The sequence below is a fragment of the Trachemys scripta genome, chromosome 9 (genome assembly GCF_013100865.1).
Source record: "Trachemys scripta elegans isolate TJP31775 chromosome 9, CAS_Tse_1.0, whole genome shotgun sequence".
Classification (NCBI taxonomy): domain Eukaryota; kingdom Metazoa; phylum Chordata; order Testudines; family Emydidae; genus Trachemys; species Trachemys scripta.
Window position 1 is genome coordinate 77070944 of NC_048306.1, and position 24359 is coordinate 77095302.

Genomic DNA, 24359 nt, shown 5'->3' on the forward strand with positions numbered 1-24359 from the left:
CAACTTTATTGACAGGCTATAATAGCTGCAACAAGACAGCACATTGCAGAATTCATATTCCATTTTCTACCAATATTTATTTCATATTTGCTTTGTTTAGAGTTTAGTTTTCAAACTCAGATTTCACAGTGGACCAAATCTTGTCTCATGTCAGCCTGACTTTTTTTGCTGACACCATCTTTATTCAGCATATGCCCTTCATGTATTTTGTCTTTTAATCATCTCTTTGTGGAATATTTGGACAGCATTTTCAATACCATTATAAAGGTATGTTATTGTGATACTCTTGTGTTAATTGAGAATAATGAACCCAGTGTTAAGTGCTTCCTGGAAGATTGATGGGAGTTGAGGGCACTCAGCCCCTTGAAGGATCAGGTCTCATGTAAGAACATTTCCCTTCTCTTGTAGATCAGAATAGTTTCCAGTTCATTTTTGTTCTGTTTCTTGTACAGAAGTAGATTTTTGGCATGCTTGATCTTTTCATTAATAAGTGCGGCGCCTCCTGCTGGTTGTCCTTGGGGAATTAGCTCGATTTTCAGCCCAGAGCGCCTTCTGCAGGCCAGTGATCCACTACCGCTTGGCCCCCCTCCCTGGACTCCGGTGTCCTGTTAGCTGAGGTGCTGCCCCCTGGCAGTAACCCCTTTCTCTCACGTCTCCCCTCCCTGGGAAACCTCCACCCACTATCCCCACCTCGCCTCAGTATAAGGCTACTGCCAGTCATCGTCTAGCCCCCACGCCCTGGGGCAGACTGCAATATCAGCCTACTCATCATTGGCAAGGTTGGGTTTGGACCTGCTGCCTTTGCCTACCCCTGGGCTGCCCTCTGCAACCCCCAATACCTGTTGGCCTTATGGTAGGCCGCAGGCTGGAGCTCCCCAGCTCCTCTGCCTTTCTCCAGCCCTGCTCCACTCAGGTACCCTGTCTCTAGCTCCCTGCAACCAGGCCCTTCTCTCTCTGAATGCAGAGAGAGAGTGTCTTCTTGAGCTCCAGGCTCAAGCCTTTATAGGGCCAGCTGGGCCCTGATTGGGGCGTGGCCCCTGCTGAGCCTGCTTCCCACTCACCCTGGGCTGTTCTCCCAGCCCTCCAGCCCTTTCCCTGGGCTAGTTTTAACCCTGTCAGGGCTGGAGCGGGTAGCCACCCCGCTACAATAAGCAAATAGATTTTGTTGTCAAGCTTTGTTATATAATCAAAAGAAAACCATTTGACATAGAATAGTTTTACAATATTAAGTTTCCAATATAATCCTCATTTTGGCTGCTACTCTAAGATCCATAAAAAAGGGAATATCAGCCTCAACATTGATAAGTTAGCTAGCTCCAGACCTTTTTCCAATTTAAAGTGAACAATAGTTTATTTAACTTTTTTCTTTTCTAGTGCGAGGATCTGAAGGATTCTACATGGTGACTGGACCACCTAGTTTTACTGAGAATACAACATTGCAAAGGTACTTTTGTTCTAAATATTGCATCTTCTGCAGAAAATAAAACAGTTTTTCTAAATATTTAATATACATCTAGTTTTCATTTGGAATAAAAAATCATAAAGTGAGTGCCAATATCTGATAATGAATTAATTTTAATCTAAGTTAATAACTTAGAAAATTGGTGTATTTGAGGGCTTTACATTTGTATACACCCCAATAATATTTGTATTTGGTAGTTGACTATTGCCCCACCAGAGCATGTAAGTATAATTACACAGACAGATTCTGTTATCTCAATTATAACATAAATACTCCCCAGTAATTTCTATGAGCATCGTGGAAACTGGTTGTAACATTGCTTTTCATCTTGTTTTATGAGAAACCTCTTTTGTGTGATATATTTGACTGTTCATGTGTATTTGTTATGTTTTTTTAGGGACTTCGGGAAAAACTGCAAAGTTTTTGCTTTCAGTAAGGATGGTACTCTCTTTGCATGGTGCAATGGAGAAAAGTCAGTGCTTCTTTTATTATGAATGATTTCCTTTAATTGATATTATGAGATCTGGATATATACATATACACACCTCTACCCTGATATAACGTTGTCCTCGGGAGCCAAAAAATCTTACTGCGTTATAGGTGAAACTGTGTTATATCAAACTTGCTTTGATCTGCCGGCGTGCGCAGCCCCGCCCCCCCGGAGCACTGCTTTACCGCGTTATATCCAAATTCGTGTTATATCGGGGTAGAGGTGTATTGTAGAATGTGCATAAATGGTATAAATGAAAACACTATAAAGGCACTTTTTGTACTCCAGTTGTAGTGGTAGGTTTTGTTTTAAATTAGTATATGAATTATTTATTATTGATTTCATACATGTATAGGGCACCATGGAATCTGGATGCCCTTTTATTAGGGGGTGATATCGTTTCTGTTCACATTGCCCAGTTAAAAAAATATCCAATTCCCAGTTCTGGGACTCATCCCAGGACCTTCAACATAATAGGGTTGCAGCATGATTTCTAGGCTAAATTCTTTAAAAACAAGAGAAGGAAATAATTGTATATGGTCTTACTATTTTGAAAATATTCTGGGTGCTCAGAATGCTTGGAACTACTTGATTGTCCACCAAATGTGGAATTTTCAGTACAATACAAGGTAGTTTAAAAAGAAGTTGGCACTTTAGGCCAGATGCTGTTAGGTACTGAATTCCCTAAGTTCCCAGTGAAATCAGTGGTAAATAAGGATTCTGAGCTCCTTACAGAATCAGGCTCCCTTATTTATAGACTATACAGATTTAGGCCCTCCTATGAAGAATCATGCCTCAAAAACATTCCATTCTGCAATAATGGTCTATTGATAGTGATTGGAAAGAGGAGATAAGAACCTGTTTTGAGGTTTTAAGATTCTTAATGCTCTGTTTACTCATTACCTGGCTAGTGGAGAATACAAAATGTCTGTTAATGCTAATGAATGTTTTGTTCTCTGCTCAGTTTTGTTCCTCAAAATTTTGAAGTTTTTCACCACTGTGCTATGAATTTTGTTTCAGACAGCTGGAAAGGTCCTGTCACTGGGAAGGGGGCAGTTAATGTAACCTGTGGGAGCAAGGTCCTACTCCAGTCACTGGAGTCTAGCAGTGGGTTGGATAGGGTGTGATTCTATTTGTATATTGTTCTTTGGATTCCACATGATGCAGGTTGTCAAGGCTGCTTCCCCACTCTGAACTTTAGGGTACAAATGTGGGGGCCTGCATGAAAACTTCTAAGCTTAACTACCAGCTTAGATCTGGTCCGCTGCCACCACTCCCAAATGCTAATTCCCTTCCCTGGGTAGCCTTGAGAGATTCTTCACCAATTCCCTGGTGAATACAGATCCAAACCCCTTGGATCTTAAAACAAGGAGAAATTAACCATCCCCCTCCTTTCTCCCACCAACTCCTGGTGGATCAAGATCCAACCCCCTTGGATCTAAAAACAAGGAAAAATCAATCAGGTTCTTAAAAAGAAGGCTTTTAATTAAAGAAAAAGGTAAAAATCATCTCTGTAAAATCAGGAGGGAAAATAACTTTACAGGGTAATCAAACTTAAAGAGCCCACAGAAATCCCCTCTAGCCTTAGGTTCAAAGTTACAGCAAACAGAGATAAACACTCTAGCAAAAAGGTACATTTACAAGTTGAGAAAACAAAGATAAAAACTAACACGCCTTGCCTGGCTGTTTACTTACAAGTTTGAAATATGAGAGACTTGTTCAGAAAGATTTGGAGAGCCTGGATTGATGTCTGGTCCCTCTCAGTCCCAAGAGCGAACAACCCCCAAAACAAAGAGCACAAACAAAAGCCTCCCCCCCACCAAGATTTGAAAGTATCTTGTCCCTTTATTGGTCCTTTGGGTCAGATGTCAGCCAGGTTACCTGAGCTTCTTAACCCTTTACAGGTAAAAGGATTTTGGAGTCTCTGGCCAGGAGGGATTTTATAATATTGTACACAGGAGGGCTGTTACCCTTCCCTTTATAGTTATGACACAGGTCACCATCAACCTTTAGTTTCCACAAACGTACGGTGTCAGGGCTGTTATCTCACCTTGTTATAGTTATTTTTTTACTGTGATGTACATATTCTCGGGACAAAAAAAATTAAATGCAGTATCTTACAGATTTAACTCTATTCTTCCTTGCTATTGTCTATCTGTAACTCAACTTTAACGTTACAGAAACATAGGTAAGAGGCTTTTTGTGGCAGTTTTTTTTTTTTTTTTTTAGCTGGAATGTAATTTTTTGCAGACCAAGTATGTAACATGTTTTTGACCTGAGATTTTTACTTACTAATTTACTTTTTGGTATGATTGGATATGTGGTCTTAAAATGTGTTTTAATCAACATTTAACGAAAGGAAAAAACCCTCCTGCATTTAGTTACATCAGCCAAATGTGGAAGACATCTAGAACAGCCAAACATATGTGAAATGACATTGGCTATTGATTAACCAGGCTAATCAAGCTTTGTTGAAATGACCTCTCTTGGTTCCAGAGTAAATATTGTGAAAGTTGCCAGCACTGAATTACTGCACTCTTTTGATCTCCCAAAGGCAGTTTGCCTTGAATTCTCGCCAAAGAATAATGTCCTGGCAACGTGGCAGGCCTACACAAGTGAGTATTTTACCATCTGTAAAAATACATGAGAGAATTATGCACCAACTCAATTCAACATGAAGACTTGCCATTACTTGATTTGCTTTGATTTGTATAACAATTTGCCATAGACGTCGTGGAGGGAAAGACTGTTTCCTCCATGTACAGGTGCATGGTCAAGAGAAAAGATGCCTACTGAAGCATCAGGTATGGGCCACTGGAATTGTGGTCTGATCTACTGAGCAAATGCTATGTTTTAAAAAAGTTACTGAATACTACATGGAGAATATGTGTCATCTTAGTGTATGTGCAAAGTGCATCAGGTGGCACATGACTAGGATTCATCACTGAATTTGGTCCGCGGTTGAGTCATTAGGTTTCCCGGCCAAGTACTGACTGGGAGTAAAACGTGAGCACTGATCCATGCCTCCCAGAATATGTGTGGACATACTAGAATACAGTTCAAACCAGCTTATAACCATGCAAATAAGATACTTTATGGAAAGAGTTCATCATAAGCTAAAGAGAAACTGAGACTTTAACATGGGAGTTTAAAGAGTGGCTTGGTGAGGTTCTAGGTGGCAGAACAAATCAGAGTGGGTCCCAACTGTGGAGAGTCACAGGGAGGGAACAGTAAGGTCAAGGTTAAAAGACTGTTGTGAATAGCCAGGTCAATAGGTGTATTATAGATAATGAGTGAAAGCAAAGGTGATGGATGATGGGGGTGGATGTGGTCATGTGGGAACAAATCTTAGAGGACTTGGAAAATTTACTTTCAGTTGTTTGCCCACATGGTAGATTTTCTGAGCTCTTTTTTATAAAAAAAAAAAAAAAAAACCCAACTTTTCCTAGGGTTAGTGACTCTATTCCTGTGCCCTTGTCTCATAGTGTAGGGAGGAGAAACCAGGAACTTCAGAGTTCTAGTCAGTTTGGGCTTTCCTGTTGACTTCCTGTATTGCCTTAGGGAAGTCACTTAAACCTGACTCTACTCTGAAAATGGACTCTTTAAAAATGGCATTGTGAGGGTTCATGTTTATTGACCCATAATGATTTCCATATCAGACATGGTTGGGGGGGAACCTAACCGCCAAAACTAGTCTGGAAAACTGAACTCTGAGAGTCATGCTGGATTCATGCTTTTTTGCGCATAAAGATTGTGCAATCCAAATTAGTTCCTTAATTACACTTATGCACCCAAATAGTCTTCAGGTTATGCCCTAAGTGTCACCTATCCACCTATTCTGCCAACGTGGTTAATTGACTGGAACCCAGTTATCTGTTCTGTTGATGTGTGAGCTGCAGTGCGCTCCCCTTCATTTTTTCTCAGCTGTATTGGCTCTGCAGGGCTAACAGGAGTGAAAAGTTACTTTAGTTACTCAAGTCCATGGATGGGAGTCTGAATGCACACAGGGAGGTGATCTGATTAGTAAGTAGAGGCTATTTAGTCTGTAGAGTAGTACTGTATTTTAATAGCAGCACCTCGCTACCGCCTGGATATGAAAATTAATTTGGTTAGTGTTTGAGTTGCACTGTTAACAGGTAAAGTGCAATTCAAGTGTATCATTTACTACTATGGTAACAATTTTAGATATAAAAAAAAATCATCTTCTTCTTTTACGATTGATGAGCTATCTTCTGTGGGGAAACCTGGTAGAGGCTATGGTGGGGGAGACTGTTAATGTTGCTCATGGCATCCTAGGAAGCTAAAGGAACCGCAGAATGAAGCCATGGAAAAATAGTTTAGAAACTGGAAATTAGGAGGAAGAATCAGGAACCGTTGCTGATAACAGAAAGTCATCTCTGCAGTAAATACTTTTTAATGTTGCAGATGGCTAATACAATCAAAAATTAATTCATTCAGTAAATCTAACTCCTGGTTTGCTGATAAATTGAAAGGAAGTGACATAGTCACTTGAACATCTTAGCAAATAACAAAACATGAACTTGGATAATTAACTACATAGACTCATAGACTTTAAGGTCAGAAGGGACCATTATGATCATCTAGTCTGACCTCCCGCATGATGCAGGCCACAAAGCCGTCCCAACCCCTTTCCCTTGACTCTGCTGTTGAAGTCCCCAAATCCTGTGGTTTAGAGACTTCAAGTCGCAGAGAATCCTCCAGCTAGCGACCCCTGCCCCATGCTGCGGAAGAAGGCGAAAAACCTCCAGAGCCTCTGCCAATCTACCCTGGAGGAAAATTCCTTCCCGACCCCAAATATGGCGATCAGTAGAACCCCGAGCATGTAGGCAAGATTCTCCAGCCAGACCCTCATTGGCCATTGATACTATTTACCAGCGATGGTACGCTGTTCATTTGACTAAAATCATGTTATCCCATTAAACCATTCCCTCCATAAACTTATCTAGCTTAATCTTAAAGCTAGACAGGTCCTTCGCCCCCACCGTTTCCCTCGGAAGGCTGTTCCAATATTTCACCCCTCTGACGTCTAATTTCAAGCCTAAACTTCCCCACGGCCAGTTTATATCCATTCGTTCTCGTGTCCACATTAGTACTGAGCTGAAATAATTCCTCTCCCTCCCTGGTATTTATTCCTCTGATATATTTAAAGAGAGCAATCATATCCCCCCTCAGCCTTCTTTTGGTTAGGCTAAACAACCCGAGCTCCTTGAGTCTCCTTTCATACGACAGGTTTTCCATTCCTCTGATCATCCTAGTGGCCCTTCTCTGTACCCGTTCCAGTTTGAGTTCATCTTTTTTAAACATGGGAGACCAGAACTGCACACAGTACTCCAAATGAGGTCTCACCAGTGCCTTGTACAACGGAAGCAGCACCTCCTTATCCCTACTAGATATACCTCGTCTAGTGCATCGCAAGACCGCATTGGCTTTTTTCACTGCCACGTCACATTGTCGACTCATAGTCATCCTGTGGTCTACCAGGACTCCGAGGTCTTTCTCCTCCTCCGTTACTTCCAACCAATGCGTCCCTAGCTTGTAACTAAAATTCTTGTTAGGCAGGAGGATCACAGCATTGAAGAATGCTGGATGCTTCACTAGTGCAAGGTAAATCCAGTAAACTGGAGGAGCATAGCTACCATATTTGAAGAGAAAGTAGATATGTGATTGCACAAAATAAGCAGCTGGTCCAATGAAGGAGTAGGTGAAAACCTTATACTGTCAGAATCTGCCAAGTTTAGGACTTGATCTTGCAAAGTGCTTGCACATTCATAAGGGTGTCCAGCCCTTTGCAGGATTAGGAAAGGCCATTGTTGGGGTGGAATAGGATGGTGAGTGAAGCAAACCTAACCTTATTCCTGGGGCCACGACTGCAAACCTATGTTTTTTATTACAGCTGCTAAAGATGGCGCAGCAGGCATGCCCAACCTACAACTTTATGATGTAAAAACTGGGAAGTGTTTAAAGTCTTTCATCCAGAAAAAGATGCAGAATTGGTAAATAATATTTTCAAGTATTAATTATCTGCAGATAAATTTAGTTTTCAAAACCTAATTTTGAAAGTATGATTTTAATATTGTGTTGGTTCTCAAAATACTTTCTGTTACAAACCGAAAGTATCTATACTAGTATCTTTGTACACATGTGTAGTCAGTTTGTAACATAGTAAATCCACTACCATTTTGTACAACTGGGGGGAAATAGTACCATTAGTAACTGGTTGTATGATATTTTTACCACTAACCTCATATAAACTTGTATTGTTGAATCTCTTTGTGAGCATTGGTCTTTAAACTTAAGTTATGAAATGTAGTTTTTAAATATTGCGATAGTAAATGTTGCCTACTTCAGTTTTTATATTGTCTTTTTTTTTTTTTTAAATCTTAGGTGTCCTTGCTGGGCAGACGACGAAAGTATATCTGCTAGGATCGTAAATAATGAAGTGCACTTCTTTGAAAACAACAACTTTGGTATGCAAACATTTCTAAGCTTTGGCTTCATTGCATTCTAGATATGTCTCTCTTTTGCCTATCTTCACCCTTTCCGTATTTTTCTGATTTTTTTTCATGTTGTTGGCTTTATCTGAAATCTTGTTTAAATCCTCTTTTATTTTGTACCCAGAATAAATAAGGTCTTATGAAGTCCTACCATATTTTCAGCACATTGACATTTTTTGTTTTCTACTTCTCAACTGCCCCTCTGTAATGTGAGATCGTTCCCCATTTTAGATACAGAGGGCCAATTCTGCATTGATCTATGCCCAGTGAAGTTCAAAGGATGTGTGTCAGTATAGAATTTGACCCATGATTTCTTCTATGGGTTGTGCTGAGCTTATCTCTTTCGGTTTCCAAAGAGCCACGAGAAGATTGATGCTTATGGCAACACCATTACTGTGGAGCCAGGATATTTTCCAGAGTAGTTCAGTATTAACAAAAGGTGTTTGGGAAGTAAAGAGAACAAGCTGAGGCAGAGGGAAGGAACCCAGGAGAGTTTGGAGATTGTTGAAAATGGAAGAGAACAAAAGGAACTCCAGGGAAAGAGAACAGTGAAAGTAGAAAGGAGGAATTCAGAGAAAAAGAAAAAACGTAGATGACACAAAAGTTGTTTGGGGGCTAATGGTGTAACACACTGCCTTACGGGAGACATGGCTTTAGGATTCGGGGGCAGTTTCTTCTGAAACTAGTGGAACTTGGAGATATAGCGACATGGGATGTCTCTGGCTCCATGCTTGTTGGAGGAGGAAGATTAGGGTGAAAGTCCCACCCCTATAATTTGGTGACTGGTTTACAGAATAACATAGGCGTTGTTCTGGGAGGAGGCTTTTCATCATTCTTCCATAATGCTTATCAAAGGGGAGGTGTTCCGGGGTTATGCTGGGAAAAATCTGTATTCTCGTCAGGTGGGGTTTCCTACATGGTGCTCTTATTCTTTCCCATTTCTGATCTGTTGTAGATGGAGAGATGAGACTGCTATGAGAGCAGACACCCTTTAAGCTTTTTATTTAACATTGATTATTATTAGTCTGTGTAAATCCTGCTGGGTTTACATAGCAATGGTGGTTCATGAACTGAATCTTGAAGTTTGTTTGAGAGGGCTAGAAAACCTACGTTAATTAAGCCTCAGCTGCCAAGAGAGAATTCCATGATAGCACGGCCACTTCTCCTACTGTGCCGCCTATTGGCCACTCCCTAAGGAGGGTGCCAGGTGTTCCTTTCTCTCTCCTCCATACTCCTTCCCCCCTCCCCACACACAGAGGTTTTATGGTAATGGCAATCCACTCACCCCACAAATCAGTCAGGGTGGTCAAAGGGATGTTAGGTGCCACCTCATCCCTCCCAAAAGCTAAAGTAGCAGGAACAAGGCAATGGCTTCCAGACCTAGCTTGGGCAGAAGCTCTCCATAATCTGTAGTGTGGTAGCTAAGGAACTCCCCTATCATTTGGTAGGGAAATATGAGAATCATAGAATCATAGAATATCAGAGTTGGAAAGGACCTCAAGAGGTCATCTAGTCCAACCCCCTGCTCAAAGCAGGACCAATTCCCAGCTAAATCATCCCAGCCAGGGCTTTGTCAAGCCGGGCCTTAAAAACCTCCAAGGAAGGAGACTCCACCACCTCCCTAATGAGGTGTATCTACTAAGGTGTTGGGGTCATTTGTCACTTCTGCCACTAAGCTCATTCTGATAGCTGCTCAAATGAGACTGTTTTCCCACAGCCGTATTGTGCGGGAACTGGCACCGAGTGCAGGATTCACTTCCAAAGAAAACTCCTATGTGTAGGGGAGTGATCAATTCACAGCAGGCCTTTCAGAGAGCCTGCTGTGGGGAGCAATCACCTGTGTCCCATCCACAAAGATCCAAGGAGGGGAGCCTGTACAGAGTGGAGCAGGATGTGTGGGAAGTGGCCGCACTTCCTCTGAAGACAGCCTAGTTAAGGTGGGGGGCTCTGCCACTTGCTTTGATTGTAGAACATGAAGTATGTTCATGCGGGTTCAAAGATTTTCTTGCTGTGTGAACTTCTCCTCCAAGGTTTGTAGAATGTTTTAAACCCAAGGCTGGTTCAAGTGGGTTCAAAGTTTGATGGAGACATTTCACACCCTATAATTGTCATACCTGTGATCATAAAGAGAAATAAATCTAGCCAAAACTTCAAGTCTGAGAGAATACATAATCAAAGATGGTTATCATGCTGCTTTTGCCAAGTAAAGAATCTTTTTATGGTTAAGTACATCGTTCCTTGTGTATTATCAATGGGGTACGCTCATAAAATGGTATAATATAAAAATACATTAAGTAGTGTGAGTTAACAGTGTTTTGTCATTAACCTGACCGTAATTGTGATTTTGCAGATACTATTGCAAATAAACTTCATTTGCAAAAAGTTAATGATTTTGTGTTATCACCAGGACCACAGCCAAGCAAGGTACCTATAATGTTTATTCACAATTCATATATTTTGGTTTTCTTTAATTCCTTTAGAAATCATTGTATTTCTCTGTCTTTGTGCTACTAAGAACAATGTATCACTAATTTAATATAATGGTTTTGATTTAGGTTTCTGTTTATGTTCCTGGAAGCAAGGGTGCACCCTCGTTTGTAAGGTTGTATCAGTACCCTAACTTTGGTGGCCCTCAGTCTGCATTGGCCAATAAAAGTTTCTTTAAAGCTGACAAGGCAACAATGCTCTGGAATAACAAAGGTACAGCAGCTATTTAATTTAATCTCTTATATTTTATTCACTAACCTCAAGATTTGGTTATTTTGCTTACTGTTGTTTTTGTATTCGTCAAATGCAAAGACAAAAAACTTGTGTTAATGCAACATTAATGTTATAATTTTAAACAATAAAGTTCTCATAAATTGCCCACATTGCCCTTCATGATCTCGTCCCCCATCTGTATCTGCTTTCATTTCCTCCTAATCATCTTGCTCCCTCAACTCCTTGCATACCTTTCTTTTGCCTGAACACTATAATTTCTTCTTCCATTCTCATCTTTGCATGCTCTTTCATGCTGCCCTGTATATCTATGTAGGACTAGAAAATCTGTTATAGTTAAACTCCAGCCTCCAAAGGAAATCCCACCACACCATGTCCTAATTCTTGTTAACACAGAAAATACTTTCTCCTTTTTTCATGTCCTTCTTTAAAAGCCATTTCATCCAGAAATCCTGCTTCATCATCCTTTCTGTACCTGAACTGGTGTCATGTGTTCTTTAGACTGTAATCTCTTTGAGACAAGGAACATGCCTTACCTTCTTTTGTAAAATGCCACATACATTTGCATTGCTACATAAGATGTGTGGTAAGCACCATTCCACATACTCTTTGACCTAATTTTGCCCTACCTATGTCCACACAACTCCCATTGAAGTCAGTTGGAATCATCTGTGAATATCTGAGAGTAGAAGCTGGCCCATTGTATTCAGTTGTATATTTAACATAATAACTAATAATCGGAAATATTCCATATATGTGTAACGTGAGCAAATTCAAGTTACTACAGGAATCTGAACATGCATTTCTTGACTTTTTAGTGTATACATGGAGCATATGTTTATCTATAATTTCCATACATTTTATAAAGTGGGATTAAAACACTACATTCTGTACACTCTCATTTGTGTAGTCAAAAATCTAGAAAACTAGAGAACAACAGACTGAAACAGCACAGACGCACATTCACATAACTAACGAAACTTTATTAATACATACTTCTAGTCCCATGAACACAGATACTGCCTAATAATGTGGAAAATTCATCTTATACGTAATATGTATTGTGTGTGCCTTCGTGTGTAATGTATACAATTCCACTGTGTTTAGACACTTAGATTTGGGAAACTTCAAAATGTAATTACATAAAAACACATCACATTTAAGATGAGCTGCATAGTTCACTTTGTGCTTTACCACTCATGAATAATGATGGTCATTTCAAAGTCATGTTGGTAAAACTTTTATACTAACCACCAATTATTACATATACATGTGAACAGAAGGCAATGTTTATATTATATACATGTATATTTGCTTATTTGTGTGTGCGTAAGTGAAATAGATATACATACAAAAGCTACTAATATGCAAAATTGTTTTGTTTTATTGGTAAACTGGCCTGGATGCTAGTTTAGTTAGTCTTGGTCAGGTGGAAAGCTTAATATAGTTAGTGTTAGTGTTATGCATGTATAAAAATTCTCTTTACACCACTTAAAAAAAAACCTTACCTTTAAATAGTTCAAAATGAGTGAATGGGTTTTGCTCACACTTGCTCCATCCTCTTTAAATGAAAAAAGATCATCTTTGGCTTAAAAATCAAGAAAGGAAAATTTTAATTGAAAAGGAGAAGATGATGGAAAGTTCTGAGCATGTGATAAGGCATCTATAAAGAAAGTGTCCATATAATCTTAATTATAGATTTCGCAACTGGCCAAACTTAAAATTCTTCCTCTGTGTATATGGTAGTTTCTGTTAGTGGAGACTAAAATGTAGAGTCTCAGGATTACTAGGTGGTTTGCATGTTTAAAAGAATCTTATTATGTTTTGTATCCTAATAGCTACGGCTGTGCTAGTAATAGCTAGTACAGAAGTTGATAAGACGGGAGCTTCATATTATGGAGAACAAACCCTGCACTACATTGCAACAAATGGAGAAAGTGCTGTTGTACAACTACGTAAGTGGCTTTTGGACATTTACATAGTGTTATGTCATATGTTAATGGGAATTGTTCTTAATGTATGCTAAATATCTTACAGTTTCGGTGAAAACTGTGAACTACTGTTTGTCATTCAAATATGTTTCTGCACTAAACAGCTATTAAGGTAGTGAATTTTGTTACCTCACATGGTGGAGATGTCATAGAAACTCTCCTTTCTGTTTAATAATAGTGATGGACTATTCAAAATAAAAACACTTAAAATTCCACTCCACTCCTTGACACTTGAAAAACTGCTAAATTGCATCATGCTTGGTGGCATATGATTTACTATCCTGAAGTTCAATCAAAGCATGAAAGCATCCCATATGAGGAATCCCTGCCTCTTTTCGAGGACATTCCATAATAAGTTGCCCCGCCCCCCACAAAGGCACACATACAAACTAATCATGTCCCCTATGTACAGTGAAAAGACGCATTGAAAAACAAAAGGGTTTACTATTTTGGAGGAAAAAATCACTAAAACTTTTGGATGGGACACTATTGCCAGCCCCAAAAGTTCAAAAATCATGAGTCAGGCTCACCAAAAATCATGAGATTATGTAAAAATTATAGATTTGGTGTTCTTTTTATTTGCCTTCTGCTTTTTGAGCCTTTAGAGTGCATTGGAGTCACATTTTGAAGCTTTCTCCACAGCCATGGGGGCTAGAAACTTACTTTTTCTTTAAGAATGAAGGCTGAAATCATCACATATCCACTTGACCCCAGGAGCTGGGGCTTTAAGGAAAACAATAATTATCATGAGACTCATGACAAGATCATGAGAGTTGGCAACACTGAGAGATTTAAAACTGACACTTTTTTTGTACAAATAGGGATGTTTAATCCCAGTGCTCTGGTTCAATACCAAAACCTCTAATCTGTATACCTAAAATTTCCTCTGTAATGGTGTTCTTCCCTTTCTTTCCTTAACTGTGGTTAGGCTTGTTTTGCACTGTTAAAGACTGTTGTGAGTCAAGAGTGTTGGGAGACTGAAGGCCTGTCTACACTACAAACTTAAGTCGAACTATGTTAGGTCAACTTACAGCAGCTTACAGCAACCAGGAGCAACTTCCACCGATTTAAGAGAAGCAGTGAGGAGGGCTGAGAGCTTAGGCTCTCAGGTCTATGCATAGCTCCCCACTGCGAACCCAGTTGCCCCCCTCCCCAGCTGCCCGTTCCCAGGAGGGAGCTCTGCACCCAGAAGGAGCCCCCAACCTGGGGTGACAGCAGGGTGAATCAGCAGGGAACCTACCAGCCTTTCTTGTCAATTTCACCATTACAGTTAGGGCTTGTGCCTGTGTCTCTTAATACCCTCTTTGCCAACTGACATTTACATTTCAGATGCCTTAATGTACCCCCTTATTTCAAATATTTTTTTTTAAATGAAACTTTGTAGTTAATAATCCCTAATGTGGGTATTCTCTTTGGAGGGAAAAATGAAGTATGACTCGCTTTGTTTATAAAATGGGTTACTTGCAACTGCAATAACTATTTCCAGTGTGCGTGCCAAAAAAAAAAAAAATAGCTACAGGAATCAGTGGTTGAAGCTCTTTAGATATACTGGGTCAACATTTTATTTTAAGAGTCATTACTTTAAGCACTAGAAATGCAGTTGACGTTGTACAAGACATAAGTAAAGATGTCTATATATACCACTTGGCAGTGATAACCATGTGATAATTTTTACAACTATGTAATCACATTTTTCATTCATCACTGAGCACCTCACTTGCACTCTGGCCACTAATCATCTCCCCATAACTTAGTCTATTGTTCCAAGTGCCTGAGCAGCTTCAGACAGCCCCCATTTTTAAATAAATATGCCACAAAAATGTTTTCTGTTCTTCCCTTGTGATTATCAGGGTCCAGACACCCATAGGGGAGAAGAAGGGGTCTGAACCCCAAAGAATAAGCAATTAAATCAACTGATGTGTATGGTATTACTGTATTGTAAAAGTATCAAGTAAGGTCTTCTATGAAAGCTGGTGATACACTGGTGATTAATATCACTGTGAAATATATGTATTACCACTATATGAGGAATTAGGGATATTCAGTGATATTGTGGTTTAAAGTGTGTCTCCTCTTGCTAAGGCAGAAGAGTAACGCAGTGGCTCACAGTTTTGGGTGTCCTGAACAAGATGGCACGCCCACTTACTCCATTAAAAGAATATGTCACTGGTAAGAGGTTCAGGTTGAGCAATACTTATTCCTAGTCCAGTGACAAATTAAAGTCCAATATTTCACAACTATGTAGGCATAGAAACCGGAGTTTTGTACAACTGTGAAAGAGGATATTTGTAGGTTTCTAGTGGGTCATTGCTACTAGTTTTGGAAGGTTCTGATTTATCATACTTGAATATTGAGACAAAAATGGGATTTTTCCACACAAAAAAATATTCTTACTATAGAAGTGGTGATGCTGACCAGAGAAGGAGAGGTAACTCAGAGTTGGTGGAGGGTTATGTGGTGCAATCTCTAAATAAAACTGAGCATAAGACATTGGTTTGCAATATTAATTTCTACCAACACCAAAACAAGTTACCAAAAATTAGTTTTTCTAGAATTGCAAATGATTCAATTTCAGGAAAGCTTTGTAATCATGTTTTTTGTTTTTTATCCAGACACATGTAAATGATATGATTTCATAATCTTAGTTATATTTTTTTTTCTTTAGCAAAAAATGGTCCCATTTATGATGTAGTATGGAATCCCAATTCCACAGAGTTTTGTGCTGTGTATGGTTTTATGCCTGCGAAGGCAACTGTTTTCAATCTGAAATGTGACCCTTTGTTTGATTTTGGAACTGGCCCTCGTAATGCTGCCTACTACAGCTCTCCTGGACATATCTTAGTACTAGCAGGATTTGGAAATCTCAGAGGACAAATGGAAGTATGGGATGTAAAAAACTACAAACTTATTTCCAAGCCACTGGCATCAGATTCTACATATTTTGCTTGGTGCCCTGATGGGGAACATTTTGTAACTGCTACGTGTGCTCCAAGACTACGAGTTGGTAATGGGTACAAGATCTGGCATTATACTGGCTCTGTTCTACACAAATGTGAAGTCTCACCAAATGCAGAAATATGGCAAGTTTCCTGGCAGCCATTTTTGGATGGAACATTTCCAGCAAAAGCAGTAACTTACCAGGCAGTTCCAAGTGAACTGCCAAGTGCTGAGCTGAAGGTTGCCCAAGCTTATAGACCACCAGCTCTGAGAAACAAGCCTATAACCAGTTCTAAGCTGGTAAGTAAACTTCATCTCAATTATGTTGGCCCATCATTTCATCTGTACCTGAAATTTGATTGCAAAATACTGGTTGGGGAATGAGGACACCAGTCGTGAGGTTGTTTGGTTGTATTTTAAAAAATAAACATTTGCCTTTTAACAGGCTTGTTTCACTGATTGCCCCTCTGCTCCCTGTTTGCAGGAATATGTGCTAGGAATGCTGTAATTTTATGGGGCAAATCCTCTTTCCTGCACAAAACTGCCCCTTAGACCAGCAGCACAAACAGTTGCAAATGCTGCGTCGTCTTGTTGCTGTTGAACAACAAAGAGCCTGAGTGGGTGGGTAAATTGTCACTTCAGTTGTGATGTGTTCAGCTGGTTTTCATGAACCAACATGCTAAAGTCAGACATAACACACATTTGGCCAAGCTTGCCCAAGTACTGAAGTAGTTGAGTGGTTGTTTGCCCTCCTTCAGTACAGTTTGAGCATTTGTGACCCAGTGATACTATTGGCAAGTCCACTGCAGCTTAACTGTTTTCCTTATGTGGACCTACTCGTTTATTTAGCCTTGCTTTGTTTTCTTTTTCAGTTTTCAGAAGTAGATTTGTGTGCGAAGATACTAACTGTAATTAACGATTACAGCCTTGATCTGTTTTTTGTTTTTGTTTTTATTTATTTTAGAAGGCTTTGATTTTGAGGCTTCTATCTTCCAAGGAGCGATAGACTCATCACAGGCTATCAGCAGTTAGTTATTACTAGGGTCTGACTTCACAGGTGCTACATAAGCAGAGTTAGCAAGAAAAGATTAATTCTGTAAAAGAATTCAGGGAACTATATTCTGCCAGCTTTTATGGAGGAAAAATCAGAGTTGTGGGTGGAAAACATATTTAAATCTATTTGAGCATTTAATGTGTCTGACCTGCTAAAACTAGTTTTTAAGACAATAACAGAGTATATTAATGGTAAGTTTTGGGTTTTCTTAAGATGAACAGCAGGGCGGGGGAAGCTTCCTATCTTGGCTTCTTTAAGATGTAAAAACAAAATCAAATTCGGTCTGTCCTGTTTTTGCTTGAAGGATTAAAGAAATGATGTGGGAGCTTTCTTATCCCTTAACTGGAGGGGCAGGACTGTAAAATTGTTAAAGTGCTTTGCTTCCAACTATACATCAGGCATTTGAGTTAAATAGGTGTAAACAAAAAACAAAGTTTTAAACAGTCTGACTAAAAATCACCTTCCCACTCAATTGTTCAGGTTTTATATTCCTAGTACTTGCTTTAGTACTTTTCCAGCCATCTATAGATGCCTCTAGGAGAAACAGGACAGACAAGTCCTAAAAGGCTAGTGTAAAAAACAAAGGAAAATCTTTTTAGGGGTGACACTTTTTTCAGGCTGCCTTCAACCATCAAAAGAAGTAGAAAGGGCATAAACCCGTTTTTTTGTCCTTTGCAGGTCACCTTTTAAACTGTGGTACTTTAACATGTAGAAAATTTTTCTAGAATTTTTATTCTTTTGTAGGATATTTTGAAGTATGGCACATACATTTCAGAAATGTCAATCTTATGTATCCCTTAGCATGAGGAGGAGCCACCTCAGAACATGAAACCACAACCAGGAAATAGTGATAAGCCATTATCTAAGACGGCACTTAAAAATCAAAGGAAGCACGAAGCAAAGAAAGCGGCTAAACAGGTACGGCTAGTATCAGCCCTCTTGGAGTAACATTACATTAGCTTTTACAAATGTGTTGACTAGTCCTGCAGTATCAAACTTTGGCAAAGAAGCTTGTATTTTTGCAGCTTACCTGTATTGTATTTGTTCTATGGCTAGATGGCAGATTTCAGCTTTTGATGTTATCTCTACAGTTTCCACAATTACTAAAACACCCTTCTAAAGTGTATAATACTTTTGCTTAGTAAATTAGACCTGGTTTTGTTTTTTCTGGTAGTGGGGAGGATGGACCACTAGCTATTATAAGAAATAGTTGTGGATGTATATTTGTTGTTTCATTCCTACCAATTTCATTATATTAAGCATGTTTCTCGTCTCTCTCTGTGGGAAGAATGAAGACACAGTATATCAGAACTCTAATATTATGCCTAACATCTTCTGGTAGGAGCTCTGTCTCAAATAACATAACATATAACTGAAAACTTGTCACAAACAATAGAGAGCACCAGAGGACTAATGCAAGGGAGAAATATTCAACAGCTTTTCTAGGTTTCCATGTTATAAAACAACAGAGCTGTTGTTTAAATGGTTTGCAGGAACAGTAGATGAAGTGTATTAACTTACAGGAGGCCAAAACTGATGGGAGCCAGGAATCAACACCATCTCCAGCATTACAGGATGTACCATGCAGCGCTCTGCCTTCTGTGACATCAGGAGACCCTGAGGTAGACAAAAAAATAAAGAATTTGAAAAAGGTGAGAGATTTTTCTAATGAAGAATAGTTTCCTCTTGTAGAAAGTCCTGACGGGCTAGTCTGATTGTGGAGATGACTAATAGCAGTGAGGTGTAGCGCGTATGTAGAGCATACACCTCAGGCAACTTCTCTTCTCTGCTTTCTCATAGTGTAAAGTAGCACAACAGTAACCACTTAAAAATGGGGCTGTGTCTAAGCATGTAAAGAAAATTGGGACTTGTTCAGAACAGCAGTAGTTTTTCCACCTTCCATTCTCAAGAACTGCTGGGTATTGGACAAAGGCTCCCCTCAAAAGGGCAGATGGTATAGCTGGTCAATATTTGTGAAGGAACTAAGTGAGCTTCCTAACCTTGCTTTGCAAATCCTAGTCTCATTTAGGATCTGGGAAGGCTGTTCTGACTTAGGGTTGGGAGAAGAGAGGGTTGGTGGTGTTTATATCTCAGGATTGCCAGGAAGGTATAAAGCTTGCCTTTGATGGAGCAGTGTTGGACATGTATCTCTCTAGATCCTATCAACTGTGTGCAGAGAGAGAGAGTCACTAGAGGACAAAGGAAGTCAGTCTGTTTTTCTTCTCAGTCCCCAAACCTACAAAGGGACCCAAGTGTACTGCTTGTGTAGCTCTGTCAGGCTTCAGACCTCTTTTGATTTAAATCCTTTCAAACAAGGGTAGAGTTGCATTTGGCCAGTGCTAGAGAAGTTTTCCTATTTCTGCATTGCACAGCAGGCCATCTTCTCTTTGGTTCATAATACAGAGAGATTTTCCTCTCCAAGTCAAGTTAGCTTCTCTTTCCATATCTATCTCTTTGATTAATGCTCAGCCATGCTGAGGAAAGATGTATGGAGAAGGGGGATATTTACAATGGAGGAGTTCCCTTTCTGAATCTTAGGTGTAGCTTCCCTGTACAAGAAATTATCCTACTTTTAAATTGTTATTGTTATTTAGGGTCAGATTTTTTATGGTGTTTACATTTCAAATGCATGAAATAATCTTCCTAACTCTTCAGCAGGACTGCCCAGAGGATTCAGGGGGCCTGGGACAAAGAAATTTCAGGGGCCCCTTCCATTAAAAAAAAAAAGTTGCAATACTATAGAATACTATATTCTCCTGGGGGCCTGGGGCAAATTGCCCCACTTGCGCCCCCCGCCCCCGCCCCCTCCCCCCAGGCGGCCCTGCTCTTCAGGTACTAGAGATGGTTGTTTCCTTACTCAGGTCTATGCATGAAGAAAGTAAGATAGGTTGTTAGGTTGTCTTGGATTCTGTTGATGTGAAATTCTGATTTTAGGTATATAAATGAAAAGTAGATGTATTTCTATTGCTAAGTCTCCCCATCGGAGTTTCTCTTTCTCTGTTAAGCTGATCAACTGTAAACCCAGAAAACTGAAAATTTCTGTTCCTCTCTTGGCTCTCCCATACTTCTGTTTTTCACAGAAACTGAAAGCAATTGAGCAGCTGAAAGATCAAGCAGCTACTGGAAAACAGCTAGAGAAAAACCAGGTATTACTAACTGGCATGTGTTTTTATTCAGGATCATACTTTTTTTCAATGCACTTAAAGGCATATCTATATGTACCGCGCTGCAACCGTACCATGCAGCGCATCTGGTGTAGGTGCTGTATGCCGATGGCGTAATAAAACCATCTCCGTGAACAGCAGAAGCTATTTCAGTGGGAGTAGCTAATCCATAGTACATTTGAAATATAATTCTGGTTAAATGCCTATAAGAGTATGGCTCCCTGTCTCTCTCCCATGTCAAAATCAAATGAAGTGAAAGAACATACATTAAAAAAGGTAAAGCTTCTCTTCTCAAATTCACCGCTAAAGAGGCAAGGCCACCAGTGCTGAGGAACTACTAGGGAGCATGGCCAACAGAACACACACACAGGAGCAAGGGAATCGGTCACCATTGGTAGCTATGTGTCCCTCCCCATCACAACACTCTTGTTGCCATTTGTTCTCTGCAGCCATCTGTGCCGTTACCCACACTCCACTTGATTAGGTTAATGTGCTTGACGAAGAACACTAACTTGTGCTGCTTTTACTATCATAAGTTACACAAATTTTGGATGGCAGCATGCTGTCTGTGGCTACTTCTCAACTCTGTCGCTCCTTCAGCTGGCCAGACCCTTTTTTCACATAATTCCCCCTTTAGCAGATACAAGAAGCTGCTAGTGGAGGGGGGAAGTATACTCAGAATCTCTCCATGCATTTCCTCCGTAGTGTTACCCAACCTGAATACCTCTTGAACAGGCTTTTGTATCCTTTCTCCCCGGGTGGACTAGTAGGGAGCATAGAAAGCTTTACGAATATAGAGGAGAGTCTTGTGGTCAAGTGATACTTGGGACAAATTGAGTTCTGCCTCTAGCTCTGCCCCAAACTTCTTGATCCTGAACAAGTATCTTACCCTGTGTCTCTCAGTTCCCTCATCTCTAAAATGAAGATTACATTGTGTGAGGCTAAATTGAAGGGACACCTTCAACTTAAAAATCACGTCTATTTGAAACCCTTTCTGTGGTATAGTCACAAGTAACAACAGACTCTGCTTAGATTACTATAGCAGAGAGATGACGGAAAATATTTTTCTCTATTTTTTTCAATTTTGCATTTCATAGCACTTAGTGAAATTGACTATGCTCAATCTGCCTTATGTAGTTTGTCAATTTCCCCTGTTGCTTATATGGGTCTTTAACATGGTGCTAAGGAGAGGAAAAACTGGGGGGGGAAATAGGATAATCTGATTATAAAGCCACAAAAATTGGCAGAGAGACTCGGAGGCAAGTGTAGTACTTAAATCTACTTTAACTCGTTTTTGGAAATTCACTAGATTTCAGGTTGACAGTGGCACTTTCACACTTGTAAAACACATTGATTGAATGTCTGATATAAGGAGCTATACAAGTGGAAAGAATTATTACTGTATTGTAAGGTGTGTGGAGAATGTACGTAATGGACTGATCCAAAATAGCAATAATATGAAGTCTTCAATTAAAAAATTAGTATTTTATACACTATCAATTTGCATGCATAATTTAAACATTAAAATAGAATGTGGTTCTAGATCAGCCTCTGTATTTTGAGTCTTCATTATGTCTGCTGCTGTTAAATTACTGCACTGTTATTCTTTGCTATTAGACTTGCATATTAACAATGATGTACATTATTTATTGCATTAAATATTGCTTTTTTACCTCCTGTGTAATAAGCAAAATGTATGATCTTGTGCTGTTGTTTTTTCTAGTTGGAGAAAATTCAGAAAGAGGCTGCTCTCCTAAAGGAGCTAGAAGATTTGGAACTGGGCTTTTAAAACTTTACTCAAAAGGAATTGGATTGTTACATAAAATTTGTGCAAAATGAGGTGCGTTTTAACCTGAAAAGAACAAAGAATATCCTTCAACTGCAATTGGCTGAGGAAGGACAAATTTACATATTTGCTGCACATCTACATTTGTTAACCCTTTTTTCTGAAATCTGCGCATGTGCAAAATTGTAATCAAACAATGTATGTTCAGTCAGTCATTCCTGCTTCCATTCAAAACCAGAAACACATTCACTCACAGTTTTAAAACAGTGTTGCTTAAAAATCAAAACAAGTATTTTTTGTGTGTGTGTGTGTGTGTGTGTGTTTGGCTTTTTGGTTGGTCTACCAATTTGATAGCTTTATTAAACTTAAGATACATGTGACCCTTATGCAATAATAGGATTGCAGACAATAATAAAGAGCATTTAACATTAAAGAATTGTTGGTTTTGTGTTACCAAGTCAGAACTTGTAAAATGTACCAACCATTTCCAAGTTATCGCAAACCATCAACTTGAAATCTAGTAAATTTCTAAAAATAAGTTTAAAGTATTTTCAGTTGCTACACCTGTCTTTCCCCATACCAATTTATTGTGGTTTTGCAATCACATTTCCCTTTTTTTTTTTTTTTTTTTTTTAAATCCTTTCCCCTTTTGCTGGATTTTTGTATGTGATCCACACAAACAAAAAGGAAAACAGATTATAGGAGGAAACCACTGAAACTGACTCTACACCGGGTGCTATCAAATGCACAAAGTAAACTGAGAAAAAGAAAATTTGATGATCTCTCCGTTTATAGTAATGTTAGGCCAAATCTGCAATCTGATTCATATGGGTGACCCTTAAACCAGGGCCGGCTCCAGGCACCAGCCCAGCAAGCAGGTGCTTGAGGTGGCCAAGGGGAAGGGGCGGCACGTCGGGCTCTTTCGGTGGCAATTCGGCGGTGGGAAGGACCTGCCGCCGAATTGCCGCCGAAGAAGAAAGTGGCATGGTGGACCTGCCGCCGATAGCGATTGCAGCGTTTTTGTTTTTCCCCGCAGCTTGGGGCGGCAAAAATCCTGGAGCCAGCCCTGCCTTTAAACCAATGTAGAGTCTCAGTTAAGTCAATGGAGCTCTGCATAGAGGTAGCAAATTGCCCATATGGATGAGACTAAAAGATTGGGGTCATGGATGTTACTTGAATAGTAGGATTATTTTTAAAAATCAGATATAAGTATATTTTCTTAATTGATGATGTCCTATTAAATTAAATTGATCATTGTTGTTTAGGTGGTATAACATTTTCCATTCTTTAAAAAGTAATCTTTCCTTACATTTTGTTTCTGATACACAATTCACAATCACATTTTATTAATTTATGTTGTGTAAATGTTTTCTCTTTGTTTTTGTAACAAATAGTAGTCCACAGTTTTATACTGAAACAGTTTTGAAGAAAATAAGGATTTAAAGATTTTTAAAAATTTATGCTAGAAGAATAAAGCAAAGAATTTAATTTTGCATCTATCTGGTGTCTCCCTCAGTTAATCTGATTTAAAAATGTATTTGTAGTTTTTTTTTAAACATACATTTAGACATATAATTGCTTTGTAATGTTAGTGTCAGTACGTTACCACATTTGTTAAAGGAAAAACATATGAGACTGTTACCAAAAATAGGAAAAGAAAAGAAAAGAAACCTTTTATTTTAAACTGAATTCAGCTTGTTTGATTTTGTGACTTGGTTGGAAACAAATGATCTTGACTTTTCAGAATACTGTAAAAATGAGCCATTATGGTTCAATAGAAATTTTTGTGCAAAAATCTACTGCTCATTTTAGAGCAGTGGATTTCAACCTGCGATCAGTGGATCCGTGGGGGTCTTCAGATTGTGTCTAAGATTTCCAAAGGGATCTGTATCTCCATTCAAAATTTGTTAGGGGTCTGCAAATGAAAAGAGGTTGAAAACCACTGTTTAAGAGGACTTCACAGTTCCTCAATACAGCAACAATCAATGGAAATGCAATGGTTTCCCTCTAGTGGAAGAATCACATTATTGTTTAGACGGATATGAAACTTTCACTCTGGTGGCAGTGCTGAACATAAGAATTTGGAATTGGTCCTGCTAGTGAAGGCAGGGAGCTGGACTCTATATGACCTTTCAAGGTCCCTTCCAGTTCTAGGAGATAGGACATTTCCATTTATTTATTTATTTATTTATTTATTTAATAAACATTGGAAATTAAAAAAACAAAACATTGGAAATTAAAA

The 24359-nt window shown here is 39.2% G+C and overlaps 1 protein-coding gene across 3 annotated transcripts in view; it reads left to right on the forward strand.

The window, feature by feature from the left end:
* The window catches only part of EIF2A (eukaryotic translation initiation factor 2A), a 29561-nt gene extending 6683 nt beyond the window's left edge, over nucleotides 1-22878 (forward strand). The window contains exons 2-14 of one of the 3 annotated variants that reach the window (XM_034780779.1): nucleotides 1375-1444; nucleotides 1860-1934; nucleotides 4449-4567; nucleotides 7867-7966; nucleotides 8358-8440; nucleotides 10818-10891; nucleotides 11023-11167; nucleotides 13024-13140; nucleotides 15842-16413; nucleotides 17969-18085; nucleotides 18691-18819; nucleotides 20248-20313; nucleotides 22055-22878. In XM_034780779.1, coding sequence (XP_034636670.1) covers nucleotides 1375-1444; nucleotides 1860-1934; nucleotides 4449-4567; nucleotides 7867-7966; nucleotides 8358-8440; nucleotides 10818-10891; nucleotides 11023-11167; nucleotides 13024-13140; nucleotides 15842-16413; nucleotides 17969-18085; nucleotides 18691-18819; nucleotides 20248-20313; nucleotides 22055-22120 — 1733 coding nt within the window. In that variant the 3' untranslated portion in view covers nucleotides 22121-22878. Of the gene's footprint in view, nucleotides 1-1374; nucleotides 1445-1859; nucleotides 1935-4448; nucleotides 4568-7866; nucleotides 7967-8357; nucleotides 8441-10817; nucleotides 10892-11022; nucleotides 11168-13023; nucleotides 13141-15841; nucleotides 16414-17968; nucleotides 18086-18690; nucleotides 18820-20247; nucleotides 20314-22054 lie in introns of those variants that run through there. The other 2 variants (XM_034780780.1, XM_034780782.1) reach the window with 2 other exon arrangements.
* The last annotated feature ends 1481 nt before the right edge of the window (nucleotides 22879-24359 follow it).